Source organism: Nicotiana tabacum, chromosome 14 (assembly GCF_000715075.1).
Source record: "Nicotiana tabacum cultivar K326 chromosome 14, ASM71507v2, whole genome shotgun sequence".
Classification (NCBI taxonomy): domain Eukaryota; kingdom Viridiplantae; phylum Streptophyta; class Magnoliopsida; order Solanales; family Solanaceae; genus Nicotiana; species Nicotiana tabacum.
In genome coordinates this window covers 40,740,542-40,759,688 of record NC_134093.1, presented here as the reverse complement: position 1 = coordinate 40,759,688, position 19,147 = coordinate 40,740,542, and the positions used below count along the sequence as shown (strand labels likewise).

At 36.5% G+C, this 19,147-nt stretch overlaps 2 protein-coding genes across 2 annotated transcripts; one reads left to right on the top strand and one right to left on the bottom strand.

Annotated features, from left to right (window-relative positions):
- The first annotated feature begins 4,634 nt into the window (after positions 1-4,634).
- Positions 4,635-7,830, top strand: LOC107776073 (RAN GTPase-activating protein 1-like). Its single transcript, XM_016595888.2, has 2 exons — positions 4,635-4,829; positions 5,863-7,830. Exon 2 carries the CDS (start codon positions 5,874-5,876, stop codon positions 7,503-7,505), a length of 1,632 nt encoding a protein of 543 aa, XP_016451374.1. The 5' UTR covers positions 4,635-4,829; positions 5,863-5,873; the 3' UTR covers positions 7,506-7,830.
- A 465-nt stretch (positions 7,831-8,295) lies between these two features.
- On the bottom strand, positions 8,296-18,071 carry LOC107776074 (putative ATP-dependent DNA helicase CHR12). The gene is made up of 12 exons (XM_075229529.1): positions 17,616-18,071; positions 16,373-16,529; positions 15,456-15,520; positions 14,220-14,408; positions 13,722-13,871; positions 13,142-13,531; positions 11,998-12,182; positions 11,479-11,772; positions 10,948-11,155; positions 10,677-10,830; positions 9,611-10,216; positions 8,296-9,294 (listed from the first exon to the last, which is right to left on the bottom strand). Exons 1-12 carry the CDS (start codon positions 17,904-17,906, stop codon positions 8,651-8,653), a joined length of 3,333 nt encoding a protein of 1,110 aa, XP_075085630.1. The 5' UTR covers positions 17,907-18,071; the 3' UTR covers positions 8,296-8,650.
- Between the last annotated feature and the right edge of the window lie 1,076 nt (positions 18,072-19,147).

The window sequence follows — 19,147 nt, the reverse complement described above, 5'->3', positions numbered from 1 at the left end:
AGCAACCAAGAAAGTTATTATCTCCATGACCCAAATTAGTTGCACACACATGACGGGGTGAAGCTACATTGTCCTAAGGTTGGTTAATTGATCATCCTTTGTCGAAAAATTATGTTATGCAGATAAAATATTATATAACATATATTGAACACTCTTTATCGGAAATTTTTTTCATTTATTTTAAGTTTGAACACCCTTGAAAAAATTCCTGACTTCAGCACTACACATCAAAGGTGGATTTTGTGCAAATTATGTGCTAATATGTCCGAGCGAGTTTGGGAAGAGGTTAAAGCAATATTAATTTGCTACTAACCTTCACCAAATAATCGTTCACCGACCGAAAAATCTTAACTCCAGCGACCTCCTCTATTTCTTAACCATTATACACTGAACATGCAGAATATAGTTGATGTATAATCTGCTTATAATCAGTGTATATATATTATATATTATTATATATTATTATATATTTATTATATCCTGATTATATATAAATTATATAATGGCGAGCCTTGTCAAAAAAAATCTCCTCTCGACAATGACTTCTTTTTCCTCCATCTCTTAGCTTTTCTTAAAAGCCCTTCAGAAAAGGAGCTATACAATATATGTGAAATTGGTGGAGAGGATGTTTGTGAAATTGACGAAACTCTTTTGTGGAAATGATTGTTACGATCCAAAATTACGTGATCAGCACCTGATATATTAGTTGACTCGAGCGAACTAAACCATATAATGTACCCAAATCATATGCAAGAAAATTAATTTAACTAAGGAAGCTTTGTCAAAATCATATATATTTTCAAGTTACATGATGGAAAAAAAATTCAAATCAAAATCATACATGAAGCCTTTCATAATAATAATGAGATCAAATACAATAAATATCTTTTCATGTATGACATGTACTATCCCATTACTATAAATCATCATAATTATCTATGAGCATCTATTAAAGAATAAAACTAAACGCTTGGGACAATTTCTGGCTAAAAAAAAAATAAGAAAAATAACATAATAGCTACCACAGGATAGGAGTGGTGACTCACTATATACCTCGGGAAGAGAGTCATCCTAACCCTGTCCGCATGTCACATATCATACCTCATTCTGAAACATATAAAGTAAGCGGAGCCCTGGAGAGGAGCCCCTGAGGGCGGAGTATACCACCACAGTACTCAATAAGTGTCATAGACTTTCTCTAACTCAAGTTCCTAGGACAAAATTTTATAAAAATACTATACAACCAATATTTGATATTAAAGTGATAAAGAGTTATATAAATCATGCTCTTTAAATCATGCTCTTTATCATTTTAAATGAAAAGACAAGTGAAATGTAAGTCATGATATAAGTTTTTTTAGAATATTTATATCTATCCAAAATTATAATATGAATCATATAAAACCATTCAATTACATTAAGTTACTTGGTCCTAAATATAAGAAAGTTTTCTTTTACCTTTCACTCGGAGAACTATACTGATATCGACATGATAAACAACTACTACGTGATCAATTTAGCAACAAGTAGTTTGACCCTACTTGTCTGGTTGGCTTCCCATAGTGTCGTACGATTCGACTTAACCTTATTATTTTAAGTAATGATCATTTACCCTCACAATGAGGGAATTTATCCCACAAATGTCGGGTTAGCCTTAGAATGTGTCCCTACACCGGCACGTGTAGTTCCATAGTAACGAACTCGATATTCGAACCAATCTCGGTGGTCTCCAATAGTAACTCCCAAAATATTTGGCATATCAAAAATAGATTCATAGTATATTATCCTCAAAAGATCTATTTTTATTAAATCATGATTTTAATAGTCAATCCAAACCATTTGAACAAAATCAAATGAATAACCTTTTTTCATGTTAAAGCTTTTAATAATTTAACATCAATCTTTTAAAGATACAACAAGTGCTACTCATTTGTTCAAATTTCAAAAGACATACTTTTTCATGAAAACATATCTTTAGCACTCAACATTTTATACTTTTATCAACACATAAGTTTTAATAAAATTTATAACGTTTTCCTTGAGTGTCATTTTGCCAACAAGTTCAGAAAATAAATTATTTACAAAAATTACATGACACTTCATAAGTAACAAACATAGAAACATATGGTGACATACTCCCCGCTTGTCCCCGCAAGTACGGATACACATTTATAAATAAGATCACGTATTAACTCAAAACATGTTTGTAGAGAGAATCCCTCAAAAAGAGTAAGTCTTAATCAACTTATCTCAAACTTCAAGCCCCAAATAATACTATAACGCTCCGATTGATTAAAATGTTCAAATATCACCAATAATTCAATATCTACCATTAGATATCCAACTACATAAAAAAAATAAAAAGATTCATAAATAATCATTTAGGCTCCACAAGTCCACTACAAACTTTCAACCGGCTCAAATTATCCGATATCTTCATCCATTAGTCTATACAATTTTATTTTTATCATTTAATACTCATTTGGAGTCGCTAACGATACTATGTTAATTACTCAACATTATCAAGTCAATATTCATTGTCTTATCCAACAAAACCCTAGGTCCAAAAATATCCAATTCAAGAACAAGTGTTGTTTCTTATCCAAATGGTGATTCCCACTTCAATTCGTTCATCAATTAAGTTATCAAGTCTATTTGGAATTATTAGAAACTCAAAACAATTCCATTTATATCAATTCATCACTATTTATCTTCTTCTTTGTCCAAAATATCATTTTCAAGACCTACTCTTAAGGTTCTTGAAGTACTTCATTATTACTTCAAATAAACTTCATAAATATGCTCCCATACTCCAATATGTCATTATATATGAAGCTCAAGTAAAGGAATTACCTCTTGGTGGAAGAATCTCACTATTTCTCTTTTAAGTGTTCTTGAAGATTCAACAAATTTCCTTTGAATTTGGTCCATAATAAGGTTAGTGTTAACATCAAATGATGTTATATAATTATTCTTGTACCAAAGAAACTTACTTTAAAGTGTATTCATGGTGGAAGAGCTTTCTCTAGAAATCAATTCCAAGTTGAAGCACTAACTCTTTCTCTCTATAAACTCCTTGTTTCAACACTTTAAAAAAAGGTATGATAGGTGCGTAGCCCCCTGCATAGGCTACACACAAAGGTTACGCATGCTGGCCTTCTATTTCTCTTCAATTGGCAGCTTCTGGATCTGCCTACACATGCTACGCATGCTGTGTAGGCTATGCAGGACTCACGTAGTTGTGTAGCTGTTGTGTTACCCTTCAATAAAAAGATCATAACTCCTAGTAGAAATATCCAAATGACAAACGGTTTAAATCATTAGAAACTAGACACATAGACAATTCATTTGATAGGTCATTCACCGAAATAACATTTTATATCTTGGGAGTTGTGCTCATTTAAGATAGAATCTTGAGCAAATTTATTTGAAACTTTAGTCCATCATAGACTTTCCAACTTGGCTTGGTCTTAAGACTCTTCCTGAACCCTAAATCACTTTTAATACACCTCGTACATCTATTATCATTTTCAAGTGATATACTCCATATCATTAACCCTCGTTAATATACAAATTAATATAATTAGCACACACCAATCTTCTTAATGACCTTTAAATACTTTAAAATATTTCGGGGTGCTACACTGATAGTGCACTTGTGGTGGCCAAAAGAACTTTCAGAGTGTTGGTCGTGCCTAGGGTATCAAATGGGCAGGTTGGGCTGATTTTGGGTATGTCAAAATGGGCTAAGTCAATGACCCGCCCAAAATTACTTGGGCTGAGATGAGTTGAGTTAAGATGGGCTAAATTTTGGGTCATAACCCAACCCGCCCAATTTTAAACAAGCTTTAATTAATATGTATTATTTTTTTATAAATTGTTTAATTATCAAATAAGAGTTTTTTCCTTTTGTTATAGTCCTATACGACATATCAAACAAAAAAGTTTATTTTAAAGATATTTTACCAAAAGTTACTCATTGAGCAATTTGGCTAAAAATTAGCCCAATTTTAAATGGGCTAAAATAAGTTGAAACAAGATGGACTGAGTTCAACAAATGGGCGGGTCAATGAGCAGCCTAATCTTGGACGTGTTAGGCAGGTTAAATGGGTTTGGGCTCAAATTATCACCCAGAATCACCGTATATTGTGAATTTTTTTAATTGTTAATTAATGCGGAGAAGAAGAGATTGGGTTTCAAACATTGTGGGTAGGTAGGAGAAATTAATTAGAAAACTATTATTAATTTCAAAAGAGAACTTAACCATTAGAAAGTTGCTTCTTCTCCTTTTTCTCCATGACTTTTTTTTATTGTCTTCTCAACTCTTTATTTCTGCAAATCTTATGAAATCTCATATAAAGAAGAAATACTTTATTAAATTAATTTCATTAAAGTCGCTAATAAAAATAATTATAATTGCTTCAAAAATAATTTTACTTTTATTTTAATTGTAAAGATGTCCTTTGGTAATTTGTCATTTAAAGATACTTTTTAAAAAATAATTGTTAAACGCTTCTCACGTCATTGGCTAAATACAAATTATTACAAGTTAAAATACTTTTTCCGAAAACATTTTTTGAAAGAGATTAATTTTTTTTTTTTTAAAGTTTCACCGAACATCAAATTATCACCATATCCTTCGTCGCCCCAAACAGCGTTTTCCACAAGCAAATTATTATTACAAAAAGAAACCAAGAGAACAGAATAAAACCCTGTTCCCACTCACACATTGGTCTCACTCCCCTAATTTTCTTCAGTTCCTCTGCAGTTCCCCTCACACCCTCTTCGCCGGCGCGTTCAATTCACGCCTTCTCTCTCGTAGTTCCCCGGTAAGTCAGAACATAAACTCACACAAAAGAGAAACACAAAAGGACAAAAAGGGTTTTGTTTTTTTTCTCATTCCTAGGGTTTCTGCACATATGCTTTACATGTATCTACTTTTTTTTTCTGTTCATTGCTTAAGTTCATTTTTTTCATAGATCTATGTTGGGTTTTAAATTTATATTTTTTAATGTGCGTTCATGTGTGGTTTATTGTAGTTTTTACATGTTATTAGTTTTACTGTGGAAAGCTACATCTGCAATTGTTGGCTATAAAGATTTTTTGCTTATTACTACAAGTTTGTAGTTGTGTAGCATCGTTATACTTATATCCAAGAAAGTGTTTTTAGTGTGGTTAAATTGAATGCACCTGGAGTGTAACATTTTTTGTTTTGAATGTTATTACATTGTTGAATATGTAACTTAATCTCATTTTTCTTGATGGATGACTGTGGATTATTGGATTCAGTCGTATAAACATCATCATCATAATTTTGGCCTATAATATATCCTGTTTCCTCCCTTTTAGCCTTAGTCTGTTATTATCACATATCTTGTACTGTTATTACTTGCTATCAGTATTTCTTTCATTTTTTCTTTTGCTATCTTGGATTTAGTTTTCTAAATATCTTGTATGGTTATTACTTGATATCAGTGCTTCTTCCATCTTTTCTTTAGCTGAGGGTTTATCGGAAACAGTCTATAAGGCTGCGTACATCCTACCCTCCCTAGACCCTACTTGTGGGAATACACTGGGTTGTTGTTGTTATTGTTGTAATATATCCCGTTTCCTATGAGGAAGAATTTGAACTCTTGAACTTTTGTTTCCTTCTGATTTATACTAGTTTGTATTATGTGGAGTAGGTAGGCAAAAACTTGTTCTTGGCCTGTTACTATGTTTTGATTGTTCTGTCTCTTAACTGCAAGAGATAATTTCCGAGTTTTGTAGTAGTTAGTATTTCTTGAAAGATAATGACGTTATTTTATATAGAAATTAAGGCATGCTTTCCCGTATATAAACTTATGCTGTCCTTGATTCTAGGTTTTCTTCCAATGGATGCCACAATGCCGAATTCTCAGCGCAGACCATTTTCAATTAAGCTGTGGCCTCCAAGTGAGAACACAAGAAGAATGCTGGTGGAAAGAATGACGAATAATCTTTCTAGTCCAACCATTTTCACTCGCAAGTACCGCAGTCTATCCAAGGAAGATGCTGCCAAAAATGCTGAGCAAATTGAAGATGCAGCTTTTACCATTGCAAGTCAACATTATGAGAAGGAGCCTGATGGTGATGGGAGTTCCGCTGTGCAGCTTTATGCCAAGGAGTGCAGCAAGCTTATCCTGGAGATTTTAAAAAAGAGCCCCAAAACAGAGGAAAAGGAGATTTCAATTTCTGAGGTGGTTCCTGCTGTTCAGCAGAATCTTTTCGATATCTCGAAAGGTCAAAGAGCATTTATTGAAGCTGAAGAGGCTGAAGAACTTTTGAAGCCATTAAAAGAGCCTGGAAACCCTTACAGCAAAATTTGTTTCAGTAATAGAAGTTTCGGTCGAGGCGCGGCATGTGTTGCGGGCCCTATCTTGGCATCCTTGAAGGATCAATTGACAGAAGTTGATTTGTCAGATTTTGTTGCTGGAAGAGTTGAGGCAGAAGCACTTGATGTCATGAATATGTTCTCAGAAGCTCTAGAAGGTTCTAACTTGAAGTTTCTGAATCTCTCTGACAATGCTCTGGGCGAGAAGGGAGTTAGAGCATTTGGAAAGCTCCTTCAGTCTCAAACCAACTTGGAGGAACTATTTTTGATCAACGATGGGATCTCACAGGAAGCTGCAAGGGCTGTTAGCGAGCTAGTTCCTTCCACCGGGAAGCTTAAGATTCTTCATTTTCATAATAATATGACAGGTGATGAAGGGGCTGTTGCCATTGCTGAAATTGTGAAGCGCTCCCCTTTATTGGAAGATTTCAGGTGCTCTTCTACAAGGGTAGGCTCTGAAGGAGGGAGTGCCTTGTGTGAAGCACTTGGGATGTGCTCCCATTTGAAGAAGCTTGATTTGCGGGACAATATGTTTGGTCCAGAAGCTGGTCTTGTGCTAAGTAAGGCACTCAGCAAACATGAAAATCTTACAGAAGTTTACCTGAGCTACCTTAATTTAGAGGATGAAGGAGCAATTGCAATAGCTAACGCTCTCAAAGATTCAGCCCCTTCACTTGGTGTCTTGGAGATGGCAGGTAATGATATAACTGGGGAAGCTGCTCCAGCAATAGCCTCTTGTATAGCTGCAAAGCAATTTCTTTCAAAGCTAAGCTTGGGTGAGAATGAACTTATGGATGAAGGTGCAATTGAGATTGCTAAGGCTCTTCGAGGACACAACCATCTGGAGGAAGTTGATATGAACACGAACGCACTAAGAAGGGCTGGGGCTAGAGTGCTGGCTCAAACCGTGCTGCACAAAGATCAGTTTAAATTACTAAATGTTAATGGGAATTTCATCTCAGAAGAAGGTGTTGATGAGTTGAAAGACATCTTTAAGAAATCTCCTGAACTGCTTGCATCCTTGGAAGATAATGACCCGCTGGGAGAAGATGACGATGACGAGGACGAGGAAGAGGAGAAGGAATCTGGAGGTGAAGGCAAAGACGGTGAGGATGAACTGGAATCAAAACTCAAAAACCTGGACGTCAAGTGAGATGAGAGTCTCGGCGCACCAGATAGCAATTAGAATCCGGTATTTGTTGACTTCTGCATGTTGCAGTTTTGGTTTTGCCATCTTTTGTTTATGCCAAGCTGGCCATATTATGTTCCTCCAGCAGGTGCTAACATATAATTCCATCAGTCATTTAAATTTGGTGGGATGAACTGTTGCTTTATTGGTCAACTTAGGTCTAGCTAAATTATGTAGGCTACTGGAGAAAACAATTATTTATGTTGAACTTTTTGGGGTTATGTAGACGGATAATCTCACCCTTTTTTATTCCTCTATTGCATTTGACTTGTTTGGTTTTATAAGCGAACTGAATACGTGTGCTAGTTTTCCTCCCTTATGAGTTATGATTTTATCAGACAAGCAAGCACGTTATTGCTGGAGTCTGTAGATTGCTTGTGACATTTTTCAAAAACTACTTTCATTTGAATTTTGGAAGTACTAAATTTTCCTAAACCACGCTTATTTTCATTGTTTATGTCTGATTGTTATTCTTCCCTTTTGTGGTCAAGGAATTGTGTCAGAAGTAAAGTTACCATTTCTCAACCTAACAGGAAAAACAATTGTGTTGGAAGCAATCCCAGCTTCCCCCTGAATCCACATTCTCACTGAAATTCTACAAATGTTATTGAAGGCCTTAGTTTTTGCCCCAGGACCAATCAAAAGATCAATATTACGACCATCTCATGCTCCTTGCTGTATTCAATTGGTAGGCACTACAATGCCATGCACTGGGTCGGTTAAAACTCAACAGTAAATACAGGGACTCTGGTCCTTCAAAAATGTAAACTAGATCGTAACATCAACTTGAAAATATACTGTACATCGTTGCCAAGTCGCTGAAACTTGATCCAGTAGTAACTCCAAACAAGAATAATTGGGAATTGTGGCAAAAAAGATAATGGCACACCAGTTGATGTCTCCAATTTTCTCACTACTGTACAATCAACTAATAGTAAATAATAAGCTAAGAACTATGAGCTGCTAATTTACATGTAAGACACCGGACAACTTAACCCATAGTTAGCTCTGAAATGCCTGTAGCCAATTCTATTGTCTTTCAGAGTGTCCCCTACGTCCCCCAATGGCTTCACTGGCGAAAATAATTCCTAATTTTTAAAGGGGCAATCTCAAGATACTAAGCTTGATCTCTTCCTCTTGTGTGCCTTCCACGATAATCCGTCCAAACTGCCACCAGTCAAGTCGTGATAATCGTTTCTCATGGAACTAGCACTCTCGGATTTGAACCTTATAGGAGTTATTCCAAAGGTATCTTCACTTGTTGCCTCGCCCACAGACGCAGTTTCAGTCTTCAAGTCCTGTTCTTTCTTCTCCACTTCAGCATTGTCACTCGGCAATTCACCATTTGAGACTGAGTGATGGTCCCTGTTCCTACCTTTACCTGACTGCTTAAAGAAATCATATCCATTCTCCACAGCTTTCATCCACTGTAAGTCACTTAAAGTATCGGCATAAACCACTTCTTTTCTACGCCGCTTTCCAGTAAGATTAGCACTTTCATATAGAAACCCTTTTCCCCTTTCCTTAGCCTCAGGTGTAGCATACGCCCAATCCGGCACCTCGTGATCTTCCATGAGACGAGATCTGTAACGTTCTTTTTGCCTTCTCTCCTCATCCATTTTCTCAAACAGCCAAAACTCCTCATCAGAGCGGGCTGCAAGACGATTAATCTCTCTTTCGCTTGGCACATCTGTTCCAAGGGTGCTTGTACCTTTACGCATGATCTCTTCTAGCATCTCCCTCCTCTCTTGAGCTGCATGAAGAACAAAGACAGTCAGCCGGAATGGATTATGAAGAGGATCAAGAAGCAAGACCATGAATAAAAGCTTCAGTCCCTGAGACTAACATGTTGAAAGTACACAGGCGATTCTTGGTAAAAGCACACTTATTGCAAGTAAACTAAAGTATTAGTACAATTTTCAGAATCTAGTTTCCATACTTCTACAGAAAAGAAAATGCAATGTCTTCTTATAATTCAACCTGATTTGCTTCTTCCCCATAAGAAAAGTAAAGAAGGCAGGGGCTTGGGGTGTGGAGGGTTCTCCAAAACTACTGTGTACAAGACAAACCTGTAGATGTTGTATTGAACAATCCAGCCTGGATGACCTTAGCATCAATGCCCATCTTCTGTTTTGCACGTTCCAATATGACCTCTTCAATTGATCCTACACTGATTAACACAAAAACCCTAACTTCTTTCTTTTGCCCAATCCGATGTGCCCTATCTTCTGCTTGCTGGTCCATTTGAGGGTTCCAGTCACTGTCAAAAATTATCACAGTATCTGCTGTTTGCAAATTCAGACCGAGTCCTCCGGCACGAGTACTCAAAAGAAACATAAAGTAAGGAGAGTCAGGAGCATTAAATTGCTTTAGCAAAGTCCCTCTTTCCTCTGTTTTGGTTGAGCCATCAAGTCTCAGATACTTAAAGTCATGAAGCTGCAGATAGACCTCAAGAATGTCCATGAGGCGGGTCATTTGTGAGAAGAGGAGTACCCTGTGCCCTGCTCTGCGGAGTTTGGGTAGTAAACGATCAAGAAGCTCAAATTTTCCAGATGCTCTGACTATCTCCTCCTTCCGATAATACGAAGAAGTATCGCCCACAAATAGATATGGGTGATTACAACATTTCCTTAGCTGCATGGTGAGATTCTGTAGGCTCTTAGACTTCCCAGTTCCTGCGAAGTCACATTGTCAGCAAATTTATTCTATTTGGCTACAGATTAATTATAGCCTCAGCAATAATTTTACTAAAGCAATATCCTACCAATGTTTTTAGATTCTAGCCATTAATGATAAATTATCAGAACCTATAGATTGCTGCTTTTGCAAAAAGTTCTATCAGGGGAACAAAAAAGGGGAAGGAAAAAAAACAGAGCACAGGAGCTGTATAAGGCATCATTAAGGATGTTGATTTCAGAGCAATGGATCTGTAGGGGCCCAAGAGAAATAGAGGAAGAGAGGGAGAGAGAGAGTATTCAAAGCACAGTTGTTTTCCCCTCCCCTCTCCAGGAATTCATATCCCGCCCCACCCAATGCCAAAAAAATAGAAAAAATAAAAATACAATCTTTAAGTTCAACCATGTCTAAAAGGAATGCATTAAAGACAATCCTTTCTGGACGGCAGCTACTACTCACCAGAATCCAATCCAACCCTCCCGACATCCGTGACCTGCTGGTAGTATACTTTCTGCCATGCAGACATATCACATTTAAGAACAACTTGTGTTTTCCCAGGAAGAAATTTCTCCACTTCATCTTTCTTCCTCCTCAATATAAACGGCCTTATTACCTAAAAGTAGTCAAAAACATTAGATCAAGAAAGCATAAAGTGCATTTGAAACGGTGCAATAAAATCTAAATAGGCAGGAAAGAAGTGTATATCAGCGAATAATGAACCAAGACGTACATGGTGCAACCGGCGAATAACCAATAACTCCTCTTCATCAGTTAGAGAGACGTCGCACTTATCAGCAAAGGGGGCATTAAACCACTCCTCGAAATTCTCCACTGAATTAAAGATGTTCGGAAGAAGAAAATTGAGAAGAGACCACAACTCCTGTAAGCTGTTTTGGATCGGGGTACCAGTCAACAGAAGTCTCCGACGAATCCGATAGCTGCAAATATTACACACCTTATTAGAGGAACGCTTCCCACATCTGAACTTTTATCCTTGAAAATTGAACTGCCAAGAAATGACTTCCCGATGCTTGGCACATCCCCATAATTATTTTTTTAAGATAAAACTCATTACTCATTCGATTGTGTGCCAGTGCATCAGATTATACCTTTATCAGCAAAGGTGAGTGCTAAAATTTAACTGAGAGGAGCAAATCCATAACTCATAAATAAGAAGATTATCATAAGCTCTTATTCCTACCCCTTTTTGGTTAACATTCTTATACATTAGCAACTTAACAAAAAACTACATTTCACATACCCTGACACGAGAGTCCGTGCAAGAGCACATTCGTGATTTTTCAATCGGTGCCCTTCGTCAATAATCAGATAGTGCCAATGAATTTTTTTCAGAAATGCTTTGTCTCTCATAATAAGATCATAATGCGTGATCAGCACACTGAACCTCCCCTCTCCTGTTAACTCCTCCCTCAGTGCCTTCCTTTCTTCCAGACGACCATCATAAAGAACAGCATCAATGCTGCAAGCGAAAAAAAGAGAGAGAGAGAGAGAGAGAGAGAGAGAGAGAGAGAGAGAGAGAGAGAGAGAGAGAGAGAGAGAGAGAGAGAGAGAGAGAGAGAGAGAGAGAGAGAGAGAGAGAGAGAGAGAGAGAGAGAGAGAGAGAGAGAGAGAGAGAGAGAGAGAGAGAGAGAGAGAGAGAGAGAGAGAGAGAGAGAGAGAGAGAGAGAGAGAGAGAGAGAGAGAGAGAGAGAGAGAGAGAGAGAGAGAGAGAGAGAGAGAGAGAGAGAGAGAGAGAGAGAGAGAGAGAGAGAGAGAGAGAGAGAGAGAGTTGTTTTCAATAAGATAAGCAATTAAAGAAATTGTCTGGATCGTTTTGCCGAGTCCCATTTCATCCGCTAAAATTCCATTTAAATTGTTATTAAACAAAGACAACATCCACTGGAGCCCCTCCAGCTGGTATGGTCTTAATTCTCCACCCTGAAGCATAGCTGGTTGCTCCGTAACCTACAAATATGAATACTGCATTAGATTTGCAAAAGCACTAACACAAAAAAAGGGATGGAAATACTAATAAGATTTCAGTTGTAAAAGGGAAAACAGCTATATTGCAATCGTCATGGAGTTAGTCATAAATGGTAAGATCCTTGTACATCAGCTTGAAGCCATTCGGCTGAGATTAGAAACAAATAATGGACGTAACATGATATTTTGGGACTGGAGAATAGAAATCAAGATTGGATGTGGTATAAAATTAGTTAAGATTATTGACTTCTTACGACTTAAAAGAAAATATATCATAAAGCCTGAATGGTGAAGCTGGTCTGGAGGCAAAACAGGACGATGACACCAACACAAAGTGCATAACTAAAAAGAGGTAACACATTCTATGGTTTAGTTAGCTCAGTTCCACATTATAAAGTAGTGGAGATTTAAAAGAGTCTCACAACAACATATCCGAATAGTCATTCAATTCAGATAATATGGCAACATGCTAGGTCTAATATTTCCATAAAACAAAGGAAGTAAGAACAGAAACTTAAGGAGCGAATCAGTTTAACCACATATTCACGTTATAGAATACAACTGATCAGAATCTAAATACTTGCACTTAATTAAACTTCATGATTAGATAAAAGATGGATTTTCTTTTGTAAGAACGAAACACCAGTCATGAGTAACAAAACGCTGACGAGATCATCTGAAATAATCAACAGCAATAGTTTCTGAATATGGAAACCCTGCTATGAAATGAGAAGACACTCAGTCACAACCAATACGAAACTCAAGCACATCGACCAAAGAACTAGAAGAAAGGATGAGATTCTAAATCTAGAAAACCTCTGGAAGGTTCAACTTTTGCTACCAACCATGCATTCAATATCTGAAACTTAGGCACAACTTCCAACAAGACTCCCTGGAATATTTAAAGTAAAAGATAACAGAGAAGAGGCATGTCCCTTTACCTTCTCCTGGATTGAATGTACAGCTGAATTGTACTTTCTCTGACCTTCAAGTAAGTCACTAGTCTTTACATTACGCGTGGGCTCATCATCAAGAACATCCTCTTCTTCCTCAGGAAACGACTGCCCAGGAGTTCCAGTCTTAGAAGGGGCCATTTCAGCATCTGAGCCTTCCATAGGTTCAATACCATCATGATCAGCATCTTTTTGCCGTTGAACAGCAGCTCCCAGACGACCAAGGAGCTCATTTGTTTTCCCTAGAAGCATTGTTAGTCTTTCATTCTTGCTTTCCTCCACCATCTTCATGTAAGCTTCTTGATCATCAGCTTTCAGAGCTTGTAACCTCAATTTCTCAGCACGAGTAGCCCGTTGCCTTTGCCTTCCATGCCAAGCCTATGAAACAGAGATTGCTTCATTTAGCCAAGATAAAATCCGCCACATTCTAAGAGTATAACAGGTGAAGACTGCATCCGCTCTCTAGGTCACAACTCAATTTTGGTTCATGGTATTTTCAATTATGCACATGGAGTTGAATAAATGAATAGACAGTAGAATAAATAGGAGAGAGTAAACAATATCATGCCTGAACACCATCATTCCTTTGTTTCCGCCGTTTCTGAACAGCCTGTACTTGTAATTGGAGTTCACGTGCTGCATTGAGTACATCCGCAAAGAACTTTCTTTTCGTAGTTTCCACACGGTTTCTTTCCTCTTCTTCTAATCTTGACAACCTCTGTGAAAAAATTATTGTTGTTACCAACAGGCTTCTGACATCAAATTCTGTAAAATTAGCATATAAAAGCTTCCTATCATGAAGTCACAAGAATTAAAGACAGTGGACTGATTCTTAAAATCTCAAATTCTCAGCTTAGCTCTCTTCTCAGCTTTACCAATAGATAGCAGAGATGGCTAAGACTATCTGTACTTTCCTATATCAAGACCAAACACCCATCTTTGAAATTGAGAGGAAAAAAGAAAGCATCTACATTCTTTGTGCTTAAAAACATTAACTTGAGTCTTGCAACTGTCGCTATCACATATATGGCACAATTGACAGGCTCCAAGGCATATATCACTTTACCTGCGCATCACGCTTCTTCCTCAAAGGATCATCAGATTCGACAGCAAAGGCATCTCCTATACCATATAAAGGGCGTCGCAATCGCGTCATCCCCCAGTCAAACAATTGCTTGTCAGGATTAGCGCAATGCAGGCGAAGCCAGTATTCAGAACTCAGCTCAGATCGAACTTTGCATTGTAAATCTGCTAACTGCAAAGTAGAAATAACAATGAGAAGTAAAACCATTGCCAACCACCTACACCACTTCTATAGCCAAAAAATAGAAGCTCAAATAGGTGGTTAGTCTGTCCACTAGCGCATATGATGCAGAAAACAAAGAATTCCTCCCAGGTTAAGCATAATGGAGATGGATTAGTTTCACAATTTGTTGAGCTACAGATGCTTGGGAGTATGGCAGGTACTAATGGGGATTAGGGCAATGAAGCACATTAACTAAATTCTGAACTGGGAACCACTTCTGTATCAAAAGAAAAAAGTTATATTGTTTTCTGGGAGACAAGTTATTCTTATTTTAGGATATCCCAAATTTCGAGTCTATTGGATAATTATGGGCCAAAAAGCAATTATAAAAGGAAGATTTGGGATTATTATTATCATAATAACAAACTTTGTTGCTTAAGCTTAATATTTTGATAGATTCCTATTGTATTTAATGTTTCAGAAACATTTTATCATTATATTGATAGGTTTAAGTAGCATGTGTATATTTGCTTCTTTCTTTGATTTTGAATAGATATCAATGCTTCTGGAAAAATTCATAAGATTGTAGAACATGATGAAATATATAAAAAATGTGGACATAATATTGCCCCCAAATTGGTGCATCATATCCCATAATCAAAATTTCTGTACCTTCATATTGTACTCATAGGTCATGCAGAGTATAACACTCGTATCCGTACCCATGCTACATAAGATAAGGGCTTTACTACAAAAAATTGTAATACTATTGTTTCACCGTCGACATAGTTCCACTAAGTCATAGTCAGAAGCATACCTTTATGCTTTTTTAAAAATGTAACACAGAAAGGTCAGAAATACTCCTGTTTATTTCACCGTACCTTAAAGCGGGGAGGACATCTTACAATTGATTTGCAAGATAACTGGCGTGGTTGAATACAACTTAGACGAAAAAGAATATCACAAAAGAAAACCCTGATAAACCTTTGAAATGGACAGATCATGAATAGCAGTCATATGTCTTATTAAACAACAACATGCCACATGTTCCTTTACCTTTAGTTTATAAAGCTCCAGCAAGCACTTCGATTGCAAGTCCTCGCCTCTGCTGGTTGGCAAGTCTGGTAATAGATGAAAGTATAAGCTATTTGCCACATGTATAAGAAGGGCTGGCATAAAGGGCATACAGCATTGCTGAATATAAATATATCGCAACATGTTGAGTGATTACCCTCTATAGTGAACAAGATAATCTTATTATCCAAGTTCTGTGCTAACAGAACACTTTGGGTTGGGCTTGGGTGGGGGGTTACTTATAACTTGACAAAACCAGTAGAGAGGTGCAATGATATAGTAAGAACAAAGAGAGATGATAGTAACATTGAAAGCCAAAATTCAGCAAACAGCTAGACTCGCAACAACCAAAACCTACATTAAGCCCCAGCACACGCATAACATGCGTCAACAGATTATGCTCGAACTTGATTATCCATTGTCAAACAGAAAAGATAACGATGCATGCTGTTCTCTCCCAAAAAGAAAAAGACAAAAGATAATGATGAAGATAATGAGGCTTTGGTATCAGGAGCTGCATGGTTGGGCATGTTCAAATAGAGCATTTCTAAGAACTAATGAATTGGCCAATATATATAGGCCTTTTTCTCATAATCTAAATAGATTCACTCTGATGAATACTATGACAAAATCAAATTCGTCGAACGACATGTCTGCTAGGGAGGATACCTACTAAGCATTTCAATAAACCTAATTATGTCACTAGCAAGAGGATTTAGCACCTCAAATTCTATAACCTCAAAAGTGAAAGGCAAAAACCATTCTAAAAACATATTAACGCAAAAAAAACTAATGACGCTATGTAAAAATCTCCACATCATGTTCAAAACAGCCCTAAGTATATGCAGAACCATGTCAAACGATTCCACGGATATCCATTATTTCTGAGCTACACTTACCTTCAAGTTCAGTTAGGCGATGCTGGATATGGCTTTGAAAACGATCTTCCTTTAACTTTGTCAAACCAGAACCTGATGTACAACTTGACCGTTGCCTCAACAACGAATCCTCAAAATCTGCCATCAGGTCTCCGTAACTTCCCATACCTGAACCACTCTGCATATAAGGAAAAACATATTGGTAGCATTAAAGACTAAACTAAGAGGCATAATATTTGAAAATGACTACTTTCTTGATCCAACTCAATCGTGGTTCAGATCCCAAATTAAGCAAATAAACAAATGATAGCTTGACTACTCAGATATGCTTCATCAACAACTTCAAATTACACAAATTTTAAGAACTCATCCTCTAGGAAAAAAGTGTCTTAAAAAAAGATACCTATTTCTTCATGCTTAAACATACAAAAACTACATACCAATCAACACAAACTGCATACTGCTATACTTCACAACTCAATTTGTTAACATTTGTCCAAATGGCATCTACTGAAACCTCTACTAAAACAACAGCAGCATAGAGTATTTACAAAAGCGAAAAATCTTGGGAAAAAGGATTAACTTTAATACGAAGAAAAAAAGTAAATTGAATAGCAAATAACGTATTAAGCCCTAGTCTTGTTTTAACTTCTTTATAACCTTGAGAAAAGTATACTATGTAGGCAGTGGCGGAACCCTAGCCAATGAAGAGGATTCAATTTAATCCCCTTTGTTAGAAAATTCTACTGTGTAAATAGGGCAAAAACAAACTTTTTTCGTATATATAAGAACTTTTGAATCCCCTTGACATAAAGGAAGTTATTATGCAGTGGCAAAGGTAGTTCAAAAATTGTTTTAGATTGCAAGTTCGCATTTTTTGAATCCCCTTGCTGAAATTCCTAGCTCCATCACTGCCTTTAGGATCTGCATCTAAACATATAGTGCATTGTGCCTATATGTAGTACATCTAAAAGTATAGAATACATATACATTATGTATATATGTGTGTATAACATAAGTATGTGCGGTTCTAATGCACATATGTATGTAATGAAAAGCAAATAACGTATCAAGCCCTAGTATTGCTTTTTTTCCCTCTAAAGCTGAGAAGATCATATACTCAGTGCCTATATGTATCAACATCTATCACATAAAAGTATAGCGAAATGTAACAGTATTCTAGCACAATTACTATAATGTGAAATATTCAAAAAAAAAAAAAGAAGAGAGAGATTAATCTCAATAAGAATTTCTAACTACTCACTCGCATAGACACACTGTCGCGGCTGTCCACGTCAGCAGCGGCGGAGGCATCATCGTCACCGACATCTATATCATCAGCGCCGCCGTGGTAAATTGAAGAGACGGCATCGAAGACGTCAGGAGGTATCGGGAGATTGCGTGAGAGGAAATTGAGAGCGCAAATCAACGTCTTCGTTTTCTCTAACTGCTCCTCCTGAGATTCATCAACGGCGATTGGAGAACCTCTAATTCCTCCAATTCCTCCGCCATCGTCGGCGGCAGCGGCGGTGGTCTCTACTACCTGAGCCACCATGGCTGGCTCCAGTGAGGCTTAACAACTGCGCGCGAAGAGGACTGTTTTTGTATTTAATTTTTTGAGATTTTGAATTTTTGTTAAAAGTTCTTAAAACTATAAAACGAAAAACTTAAAACGAGCCTTTTCTCTCCTCCTTATCTCTCTTTCTCCCAAACCCTTTCTATTCGACTCGGATTGGGCTTCTCGTTTTGTAAATCGATCAGGTACTAAATTTACTGAAAACCCCCTGTCCAATTTTTAATGACGGTGAGCTCCTTTGTTACGTAATGACTATATTACCCCCTTCTTAATTTTGGTTTGTATTATTATTATTATTATTTCATTTTCATTTTTCTTGAAAAGAAAATCATATATTCGGCGCTGATTACTTAGTTTATTAATTTAAGGTAAATTTTTGTAATCACCAATTACCGATATCTGAATATTTATTTAGGTGAAAATAATATGTCCTTACGGGAACATTCCGTAAAATTGAAATGATGTGGAGAATCTACGTGAAAATAATATAATATCTTTTACAAACTTGATTTAATTGCACTCCATAAAATATGAGTAATTTTTTTACGGATTTGATTTAGTTGCACTCAGTAAATTATCTTATTCGCCTGTTTTCATAACCTTATTTATTTATAAAAACTGTTATATTCTACTCTCTTGTTTCCTTTCTATACTTCAGAATTCAAATATTATAACATAAAACATTTAACAATTACAGGTGCTCAAAAAATAATGTTAATGGATAAGCTCTTTCATAATATGACTTCATCAAGTGTTTCTAAAAGAAAATCTTATATAAATCAACTTTTTACTTAGAATCAATTCTCGTTACTATGCAATGGCATCACCGGGAACCAAAAGATCATATACTATCGAAGAAGAAGCTCATTAAAACAAAAAAATTGATATAGACGATAAACCTCTCAATTTTAATCAATTTTGGAATGAGAATGATGATGTCTTTTCTCTCCCCGGTCGCTTTTTTATTTTGGTAGAATACCGTAAACCCACCGCCTCTAAAATTTGGTACGGATTATTGGTTACGTCCTTAAACTATTTATAATTGTTACCTCCTTGAATAATCTCATCTCAGGAAAGTGGCATGTACGCACCTGCGACGTAGTTTTTTTGTCCACGTGATATTTTTTAATAATAAAATATATATTTTACCTTTTCAAATGTATTAGATTTTTAGATCGGCAAAGGTCCACGTATACCCTTGTACTTTCGAAAATGGTCTA

What these genes read in the sequence shown, in the direction of transcription:
- LOC107776073 (XM_016595888.2), top strand. Translation starts at nt 5,874, where the DNA reads ATGGATGCCACAATGCCGAATTCTCAGCGCAGACCATTTTCAATTAAG.
- LOC107776074 (XM_075229529.1), bottom strand. Translation starts at nt 17,906, where the DNA reads ATGGTGGCTCAGGTAGTAGAGACCACCGCCGCTGCCGCCGACGATGGC. An exon ending in GGAAGAAGCGTGATGCGCAG is followed by an intron (nt 13,872 to 14,219) that starts GTAAAGTGATAT and finishes ATTTTTTCACAG; the next exon opens with AGGTTGTCAAGATTAGAAGA. An exon ending in ATTGAAAACAACTCTCTCTC is followed by an intron (nt 11,773 to 11,997) that starts TCTCTCTCTCTC and finishes CTCTCTCTCTCT; the next exon opens with CTCTCTCTCTCTCTCTCTCT.